The 10548-nt window shown below is 46.4% G+C and overlaps 1 protein-coding gene across 1 annotated transcript in view; it reads right to left on the reverse strand.

The window, feature by feature from the left end:
- Nucleotides 1-10548, reverse strand: part of EVA1C (eva-1 homolog C) — an 84336-nt gene that overhangs the window by 31683 nt on the left and 42105 nt on the right. Inside the window, exons 3-4 of the mRNA XM_023517444.1 lie at nucleotides 9959-10082; nucleotides 1972-2124 (exon numbers count right to left, since the gene is read on the reverse strand). Coding sequence (XP_023373212.1) covers nucleotides 1972-2124; nucleotides 9959-10082 — 277 coding nt within the window. The remainder of the gene's footprint in view (nucleotides 1-1971; nucleotides 2125-9958; nucleotides 10083-10548) is intronic.

Below are 10548 nucleotides of genomic sequence, written 5' to 3' on the forward strand. Positions count from 1 at the left end.
ATTATTATTATTATTATTATTATTTTTAGAGCTGGAGTCTTTCTTTGTTTTCCAGGCTTTGAAGTTCTGGGCTTAAGCAATTCTCTTGCTTCAGCCTCCCAAGTAGCTGGGACTACAAAGATGTGTGCCCCATCAATGTTCATTTTTCTTTTTCTCAAGTCAAACATATTACATAGGCATGCACTTCATTCTTAAATTTATGTTGAGATTCACATGTGAACCATAAGTAACTTGTAGCAATTTATTTATTTTTGAGACTGGGTCCAGCTCTGTTGTCGAGGTTGGAGGGTAGTGGCATGACTGTAACTCACTATATCCTCAAACTCCTAGGCTCAAGTAATCCTATCTCAGCCTCCTGAGTAGCTGCAACTTTAGGGATGTGCCCACACCCAGCTAATTTTTCTTCTTCTTCTTTTTTCTTTAGAGTCAGGATCTTGCTATGTTGCCCAGGCTGGTCTCAAACTCCTGGCCTCAAGTGATCCTCCCTCCTCGGCCTCCCATAGTGCTGGATTATAGAAATGAGCCACCAGACCTGGCCAAACTGTAGCCATTTAATACATGAAGGCGCATATTTTAGATTTTGATCAGTAAGTGCAACTCCTTGGGCTGTTTTATAGGTGGGTCCGTAATCCCTGGTATGAGGCAGATAGTGATCCTTCTTTTCACTTCCACAGACAGGAGTGCAATGGGTATTTTTATATGTCACTTTGACTAGGCTGTAGTGACGAGTTGTTTAGTCAAACACTATAGATGGGCTTGGTGCCTGTGGCTCAAGTGGCTAAGGCACCAGCCACATACACCTAAGGTGGTGGATTTGAATCCAGCCCGGGCCTGCCAAACAACAATGACGGCTACAACCAAACAATGGCCAGGCCTTGTGGTGGGTGCCTGTGGTCCCAGCTACTTGGGAGGCTGAGGCAGGAGACTCCCTTGAGCCCAGGAGTTGGAGGTTGCTGTGAGCTGTGATGCCACAGCACTCTACCCAAGGGGACAGCTTGAGGCGCTGTCTCAAAAACAAACAAACAAACACTATAGATGTTGCTGTGATGGTACTTTTAGGACTAACATTTAAGATCTGTAGACTTTGAATAAAGCAGATCAGCCTCTATAATATGGGCGAGCATTGTCTAATCAGCTGAGCGCTATAATAGAAAAGACTTAGGTTTTACCGACAAGGATTTCTTCTCAAGCCTGCAACATAGAAATTCTGGCTGAGTTTCCAGCCTGTTGCTCTGCAGACTTCAGACTTGCCAGCCCCCAACATGTGAACAAATTCCTTAAAACTTCTCTCTGTCCAGAAAAATACGCATATACATATCCTGTTGGTTCTGTTTCTCTGGATATCGGCTGGGTCTGATGGGTGAAGCTCTCAGGCCCTGCTGTGCCATCATCTCCAAGAAGAAGGGTGCACGGGGCTCTTCTTGCCACTAAACACCTGGCTATGGTCTGGTCTCATGGCTTTGAACTAGATCCTCTCTCTTTTTGGACACTCGTCCCAAGCAGCTGCCAGCTCACTCCCTTGGCCCCTCCGCATTTCTGCTCAGCGTGCCATCACCCCATATAACAGCACATCCCTGCTTGCTCCCCCTGCCTTTCTGATGTGCTTTTCTCCCGAGCACTTCTCTATTCCGCACCTGACACGCACCATATTTGCTCATGTATTATCTGTGTTCTCAAGGCCTCCCCGTCCACTGTCGGAAGGTCATTTCCACGAAGTTATAGACTCCATATTGGTCATGAGGACTCCCCCATGCCTATGACAGGTGATCAATAACCCCTCGGTGTTGAATGACTGAACAACAGCAGATCAGGAACTTAGAGGACAAAGAGGTGAACCCAGAGTGTGGTGGCTCCTCCCTGCAGCTTGTCCTCCAGCCTAGCCACTAGCTGCGGCGTGGCTTCCGTCCATGGGGAGCCAGGGCCCTGACGACATGGACAGCACCCTAATTGCAACCACATAAAATCACGTACCGAAGGGGGGGAGTCGCTCTGTGCCCAAGGAGCAGATGTCCCCGTCCCGGGTGCTCCTGCCATAGGCTGCAGAGTAGATGTTGAGAAACTTGGATTCGTGGCAGTGCAGTTTCAGCTCCTGGTCCTCACACACAGTTTTGTTTTTTAATTCATCTGAAGCAGAAATAAAAATTGGCACCATCAGCTTCCCCCAGAGGGACTCGGTGAGCACTGTCCAAGTCCCACTGCTCACCCCGGGGTCCCAGGTCTGCACCCTGTAAAGAGGCCATTCAGATGGCCCTGCCAGTCCACGGGGTCTCGTACCCTAGAAAAAAAGCTTTCTGCGGGAATGGAGTAGGAAGCAGCTTGCCAACGAGGGCAAAGCCCCAGGAATTCTATGAAGGGGCAAAGTGAGGACGGGGGTCAGGGTGAAGGCAGGGGCGCTGCTTGGTTTGGGGTCCCAGAAAGGGACTGAACATAAAGGAAGCTTCTCTCTCTCCACACCTGAGGTCACACATTCTTTAAATGAAGGGAGCCTTTTCTCCAGTGTTGGCTTGGGACCCACACAAGACCAAGAATTCCCTGATAGAAGCATTAAGGCCCTGGAGACGGCCCAGTTAAATCTCACCACCGTCTCCATAACTAGCTTTCCCATTTATGCATTTAAAAAGCAAGAAAGATGATATAAAATCAGATTATTTCCTTTGCTAGGGAAAGGAGCAAAAACAAGGCACTGTGTCTGCTCAGAATCCTTCTTTAGAGAAGCATGAGACGTCTGTCCCAAATCTGGTAAGCCAGGAACACTTGACCCTCACGCTGATGGTGCATTCTAGGTTAGGATGATCTGAACCACGTCGTACTTTGTTCTCAAAGAACTTAGGGAAAAGTTTGTTTGTTTAATCTCCTTACCATCGTAAAATCTTTCTTTGCAATGTCACACAGTGGTAATGTTTTAAATGCACGGCTGAAGAAAACATGATTTGTTGGCTTTTTAAAAAGTGATGTATCCCCAAACCAGTCAACTAGTAAAAAAATCTAATAATGATTTGATTTTTAAAAGCAGTAACAGCTAATAGTCCAGGCACAAAAGACCCATATGGTATGATTCCTTTTATGTGAAATATTCAGATGAGGCAAACCTGTCCGAGCCGAAGATAGATCAGTGGTCCCCTGAGCCTGGAGGTGAAAGGGCAAGAGCACATGGACGCCAGGAAACTAAGAGAGGGTAGGATTGTTCTGCTGCTGAGTGTGGTCATGGCTGCACAATTCAGTTAATTTACTAAAAAAAAAACCATTGAACTGTATACTTAAAAGGGGGTGAATGTTTTGCTATGTAAATTATACCCCAATAATGATAGTTTCAAAATTATATTAGCTGAAAAAAAATTATAGTAGCTGGCTTGGCGCCTATAGCTCAAGTGGCTAAGGCTCCAGCCCAATACACCAGAGCTGGCAAATCCAGCCCAGGCCTACCAAACAACAATGACAACTACAGCCAAAAAATAGCTGGGCGTTGTGGTGGGGGCTTGCAGTCCCAGCTACTTGGGAGGCTGACAGGAGAATCGCTTGAGCCCAGGAGTTGGAGGTTGCTGTGAGCTATGATGCTACAGTACTCTACCCAGGGCAACAGCTTGAGGCTCTGTCTCAAAAAAATAAATAAATAGGGGTGGCGCCTATGGCTCAAAAGAGTAGGGTACCAGCCCCATGTACTGGAGGTGGTGGGTTCAAACCCAGCTCCGGCCAAAAACTGCAAAAATAAATAAATAACAATAAAATAAATAAATAAATAAAATTATAGTATCTATTACTCATTGAGTACTGAGTACTTCCTCTCACCAAGGCCCTGTTCTAACAGCTTTAAATGTTCTAATGACTATAACACTCAAAATAGCCCTTCTGTGAACAACCTCTTCAAATCTTTTACATATTGTGTGTTGGATTTTTAGAAATCATGGTAGGAGTGATTCACAAATTCTGGCTACTAACTTTTTTTTTTTTGGAGACCGAGTCTCACTATGTTGCCCTTGCTAGAGTGCTATGGTGTCACAGCTCACAGCAACCTCAAACTCTTGGGCTTAAGCGATTCTCTTGCCTCAGCCTCCCAAGTAGCTGAGACTGTAGGTGCCTGCCACAACGCCTGGCTATTTTCTTGTTCATTGTTGTTTAGCTGGCCCAGGCTAGACTTGAACCTGCCAGCCTCAGTGTATGTGGCTGGCGCCATAACCACTCTGCTATAGGTGCCGAGCCAGGATACTAACTTTTATCTCTTTTGTTAGAAAAATCTTCTCCTAGTTTGTCACTTAGCATCAATTTTGTAAAATAAAAGCAATGCAAAACATAAAGGGGACTACGGTCATTTATTTGCATATGTTTTCCTGCCCCCAACATTTTGTTAGGAAAAATTGCTAGCTCCACCTGTCATCCCCTGTTCTAGGGTTTTCTACTTTGAAAGGCAACCACACAGTCGGCAGGTGCATCTTGAGGCCAAACAAGCATTGGAATTAACCACAAGTAAGAGCTAAAAGAGTGGGAGATGCTCAGGTTGTCATAGATAGGCCGGGGGTGGGGGGTGAGGGGTGGGGGGGGAGGAAAGAGGGTCCACAGGCAAAGAAAACTAGCCCCCCATCCGCCTCCGTCTCTCATGCTCCTCATTCATTCAAGTTTTCCTAACACATTTATTTCTTGGGTTGTAAGTACATGATTCTAGGTCCATGATAAACCTCAAAGCAAAGTTTTCCAAATTGTGATTTGAAGTCCACTAGTGATTTAAAAAGTTAGGTGGGCATGGGGCTCATGCCTATAATTCTAGCAATCTGGGAGGCTGAGGCGGCTGGATTGCTTGAGGTCAGGAGTTCAAGACCAGCCTGAGTATGATCGAGACCCCATCTCTAAAAATAGCCAGGCTTTGTGGCAGACACCTGTAGTTCTAGCTACTCAAGAATCTGAGGCAAGAGGATCACTTGAGCCCAAGAGCTTGAGGTTGTTGTGAGCTATTACACCACAGCACTCTACCAAGAGTGTCAAAGTGAGACTCTGCCTCAAAAAAAAAAATTATTAAAAAATTATAGTGGCACACATCTACAATCTCAGCACTGCAGGAGGCTGAAGCAGGAGGATCATTTGAGGCTAAGAGGTTGAGATCAGCTTGGGCAACATAGTGAGACCCAGTCTCCACAAAAACAAATTTAAATTAGCAGGGCATGATGGCATGTGCCTACAATCCCAGCTACTCGGGAGGCTGAGCTGGGAGGATCACTTGAGCCTAAGATTGGAGGTTATGGTGAGCTATGATCATACCTCTGCACTCCAGCCTGATAAGTAGAGTGAGACTCTGTCTTAAAAAAAAAAAAAAAAGAATAAAGTACCTTAGAAAACATTAAAGAGTATCATGTGAAGAAAGGATAAACTGTTTTACAATTTAAAATATTTTTTTCAGTTGTATGTGTGTATGTGAGTATGTGTTCTGTTGGGCTAAAATGTAAAATATCTTTCATACTTTGGCTTGAAATCACAATTCCAAAGCTCCCACCTTAAGCCTCATAGCAAGCCATGAACTGTATACACTGTCTACAGTGGGGGGCTCAATCTTCACCTCCCAGATTCAATAGTGCTAAACCCCAAACTTAAATCATGAAAGGAAGTAATTCTCAAAAACTCATAAACTCCACTTTTATGTAACTTATAAATTCCCACAACTTTCTACCAAAAACAGAGGAGCGAGACCAAACTTTTGAAACACAGGAAGGAAAATTTTTTAAGATCACAAGACTACCCCCAGCTTTGGTGATGGTAAACCTTGGTCCTTTCATCCATGATGATGGGAACATTCAAGATTCATAATGAAAGGCTCAGAGCAGAAACCAGGCTATAGACTCTCACAAAACCCCCTTCCTCTCTAGTAGTTTAACATACACAAAGAACCACCACGAGGACAGAATATTAAATTGGTGACTAAGCAAATGTTTTGAAGGCCCTTCACCCACCAATTGGAGTCTTAATATAACAGCTTAAACTTAGAGCTGAGGAAAGTTTTGTTTTCTTTATCTATATAAAAAGAACATTAAGTCTGACCCCAACATCGAAGGGTTTGATTCTTTTTGGTGAGTCATATCCTCACTGGCAGGAGTTCTTCAGTTTATGAGTTTATGAGTAGATGCCAAATCCCACCAACACCAAAATTGTGCCTCACTTCAAAGGTGCACAGTGGAACGATGGCCTCTGATGCAAAAAGAGGGCACGGCCAGAAACACCAAAAGAGCCACAACACCCTTCCAAGTAGGAGAGCACCAAAAAATGCTAAGAATGCCTTCCTGTTGCAGAGCTGGCCCGGAAGGAGGGTGGGAGAGGGCAGGACAAAATCAAGTTTCATCTCACCAAACTGGAAACTTCTTTAATAAGATTCATTTTTTCTTTCTTTTTTAATCAGAATTTTTAAAAATTAGAAGTTTTTTTAAGACATGCCATGAAATGCATTTATTAGCCACATCTCTTTGATTTTTTAAAGCCTATTCATTAAAGGTAGCCTGGATGCCAGTAAAACCCTCCCAGAGTAACCCAACACCTCCAAGTACAGCCCAGTGATTTCATTCCCAGATTATGGGCAAATCATCTCCTGAGATGGAGGGGGCCTGTGCATGTCACATTACATATGTGGAGTGACTGTTCTCTTACGTTGAAATACTTGGTTCCTTAGGAATGTGCTAATTCACCATCACCTAAAGGGACATTTCTGCACTCTGAAAAACAATGGGACTACTAACATTATTGCTACTTTTCTTGGAGGACTAGAATTTGTTTCAGGGCTGGGCTAGAGTTCCCAGTTGCTCTGAGATTAGAGAAGGTGTGGGCAGCCTTCCAGAAGTGAGTTGCCAGCACCCCTGGGGCTCAGATGGAGAGAGTGACAGGAGCCTGGGAAGGGGGAACCAGGACTCTGCTTAAAGGCCAACAGCATTCTCCCTCCTCATTCTACCAAGTAGAGGGGGACACGGGTCATTCAGGTCCCCAGCGGCTGCCTTTCAAAGGTGGGCATGGGAGGATCCACCATGATGAGAGCATTTTATTACTGATTTTGCCTACAATTGCCCGTGCGTAGTGATATTTAAACACAGACAGACACTGAGTGGTGTTTATTGTGTTTTGAAGTTCTCTACAGACAACGTACCCTGCTATTTCCTGCTCCCAGGGCAGACAGTCCCCCCAACCCTTGCTCTACCACTGTATTTCAGTCATTCACATCTTTACCCAGAATTACTTGAATCTGCTTCTTGGAACAGAGCTGCCCATCTCTGAGCCCTGCCCCGACAGGCCCTGTGCTAAACCTTATGCAGTGTTCCCACAGTCTTTATGACAGCCCTACGCAGAGGGACACTTGCCATCATGTCTCGGAGTTCTGGAGCCTCAGAAAGTGTCCCTACGCTATCCAAGGTCACACAGCAGCTACACAGAAGAAAGGGGTATGAATCCAGAAATGCCTAAATCCAAAGCCTCGCTGAAACCTCAATTCCCAGAGGGATGAGTGTTGGGGGGAAGAACGGTGCACACTAGGGAAGGAAAGTCCTAGTGAAGTTCGCTGGTAGCTGAGAGGAAAACCAAACCAACACACCCCGAAGAGTGGTATTTCTTAATTTCCCTGCAGATGTCACAGAATACAGACAGTGCTGGGGACAGAGGCAAGTGACTTGTTCCCACACCCCCAGGGGCAGTAGTGGCATCTCTGAAAGATCAGAGAGTCAGGCAGGGGCTGAAACTGGATGGAGAACCTCAGGAGGCCAGAGAGCTGCAGGCAAAGAGTCAGCAAGGAGGTGCCACTTCCCACAGGGCACCAACACTGCTCATAGTAGGTGCTGAATAAGTGCTCACTGAAATGAAATTAATAAACAGACTAGGCCGGGCATGGTGGCTCATGCCTGTGATCCTAGCACTCTGGGAGGCCGAGGTGGGATGATCCCTTGAGCTCAGGAGTTTAAGATCAGACTGAACAAGAGTGATCCTATCTCTACTAAAAATAGAAAAATTAGCTAGGTATCATGGCAGTAGCCGGTAGTCGCAGCTACTTGGGAGGCTGAAAAAAGAGTTTTGCTTGAACCCAGGAGTTTGAGGTTGCTGTGAGCTAGGCTGACACCATGACACTCTAACCTGGGTGACAGATGAGACTCTGTCTCTAACTAACTAACTGCACACTGTAGCATTGATGCTGTAGCCCTGGTCCGGCCAATTTTACAAAGGCTATTTTTTTTTTCCCTTAAGGCTGTTTTGCTCAACTTTTCATTATGAAAAATGAAAAAGCTCAGGCAGCACTTGTGGCTCAGAGGGTAGGGCACCAGCCCCATATACCCAGGGTGATGGGTTCAAATCTGGCCCCAGCCAAACTGCAACAAAAAAATAGTCGGACATTGTGGCAGGCGCCTGTAGTCCCAGCTACTTGGGAGGCAGAGGCAAGAGAACCGCCTAAGCCCAGGAGTTGGAGGTTGCTGTGAGCTGTGTGACACCATGACACTCTACTGAGGGCAATAAAGTAAGACTCTGTCTCTACCAAAAAAAAAAAAAAGAAAAAGCTCAAACTTGTAGAAAATATGAAAGAATATCACAATAACCGATCATGTTCCTTCCTCCTCAATTCTCCGATCACTAACATCCTGAACAAGGACTGCTTCTGGATAAGTTTTCTTTTTCACTGTGGAAGGAGAGAACTGACATGTGGAAGGAAAAAAAGAAAGCAGAACTGACAGCACTCAAGGGCACTGTCAAGAGCACAGTCAGTTTCTGAGATTTCGGTGGTGGGAGGACGCAGCTCCTGAACTGATTTTCCCAAGTCTGCTGAGGGAGGTAGGGTGTGTGTATGTGTGTGTGTGATAATGTGTGTGTGTGTGACAGTTTTAATGTGTCAGTGTGTACAAGCGGGCATAAAGGCGCAACAGTGTGTGTGACGATGTGTGACTGTCTGCTCTGCGTGTGTGTGCACGCTCACAGACAAGTGTGTGAATGTGTGTGCGTTTGCAGGCATAGCATTTGGGCAGAGCCCCCACAGAGGGAGATCTGGTGTCGTGGCTCTAGCAGGAGAGGGTTTTGAAGAAGCCACTGAATCTGCTGAATGGATCCAGGGGTCACTCCCCAAATGTGCACCCAAGAATGTGGCCCAAGAGCTCCCCATCTCCGGCCCCCAGGACCCCAGTGTCTAGGAGAATGCTGGGCTTCAGGGCAGGAATATCAGAGAACAAAATGCAAATAGTAAAAACAGTTGTGCAGGGTGGCGGGGGAATTTTTTAAATCCTTATTCCTTACTGTTTTGGTTAAACGTGTCGCTATCATTCTCTGTGACAAGTTGCTTGAGAGCCCCTGATGCTACAGTGTCCTTCAGTTTCTTCTGGGCAGACCCTCTGCGCCTGGAAGCAGGACCCTCCTTGCTGAAGAGTGATTACTTTTGGCCAGCAGGGGGTGGATCACAAAACTGATGCGCATTAGACATGGCAAAACTCAACGGAGATACGGAGATGCGAACAAGAATCAGAATAAAGAAGACAGCTCCAGAGAGGGTGTCCGCTCTCATTCTCCTGAGGACACCCCACTGAAGTAGCCCCCACCATGGTGAGCGGGGAGAAGCGCGTTCATAAAGATCTGAGGCGGTGGGCTCAGGTGGGAACTGGGCTGCTGGTCCTCAAGGAAACACAGGCAGCCCTTTGTCCGGGATGAGCCTCCACACAAGATGGCAGAATTTTAAGAAACTGAAATTGCAATCTCTCTCCATTCCTGATATTTTTAGCATCAATACAACTGAGTTTTACATCATGTTGGGAATAATTTTTTAAACATTTTAGCATTTATAAGAATTCACATATATGCATGTACACACACGCATGCACACACTCTCTCTCTTTCTCTGAAAACTAGGTAGGACGGAGCCCCATGTTCCTATTAACAAGAGTTTCAACATTGGACGAATACAGACGGGCAGAGAGTGTTCACCGGAAACCACACCCCAAACACACTGCCCCCCTCAGAAGTTACTTACTAGGCTGGCATTTAAAGGAGACCAGGAGGTATTTACTGCTTCCTGGACAAAGGTCAGGTCCAAATACACGGCTATTGACCAGGAGGTGGCAGGCCCGCTGATTCTGGCATTCATCCAGCACCTTCTAGAATGAGGGAGTAGAGAAGGGATAGGCTTGAAAACTGCACACAGTGTCCTCCAGACCCCGAACCCGGGCTGCTCTGGCCTTTTCAAGGGCCTGCCCTGCTGGCCTGCGCTGTGTTTCAGTCTAAAGCTCATGCAGGTGGACGAGCAGTTGGCTTTCTGGTCCTCTGCTTTTCCCCAAAGGAAAGAACTGAGCCATCAGCACCAGGCCCCATCAGAAAACCAGCCTCCCGGCTAGGTGCCTGTGGCTCAAGTGGCTAAGGCGCCAGCCATGTACACCCAAGGTGGCAGGTTCAAATCCAGCCTGGGCCTGCCAAACAATAATGACGGCTGCAACCAAAAAATAGCCGGCCTGTAGTCCCAGCTACTTGGGAGGCGGAGACAGAAGACTCACTTGAGCCCAGGAGTTGGAGGTTGCTGTGAGCTGAGATGCCATGGCACTCTACCCAGGGGGACAGCTTGAGGCT

Source organism: Otolemur garnettii, unplaced genomic scaffold (assembly GCF_000181295.1).
Source record: "Otolemur garnettii isolate 467f Iridium unplaced genomic scaffold, OtoGar3 scaffold00111, whole genome shotgun sequence".
Lineage (NCBI taxonomy): Eukaryota > Metazoa > Chordata > Mammalia > Primates > Galagidae > Otolemur > Otolemur garnettii.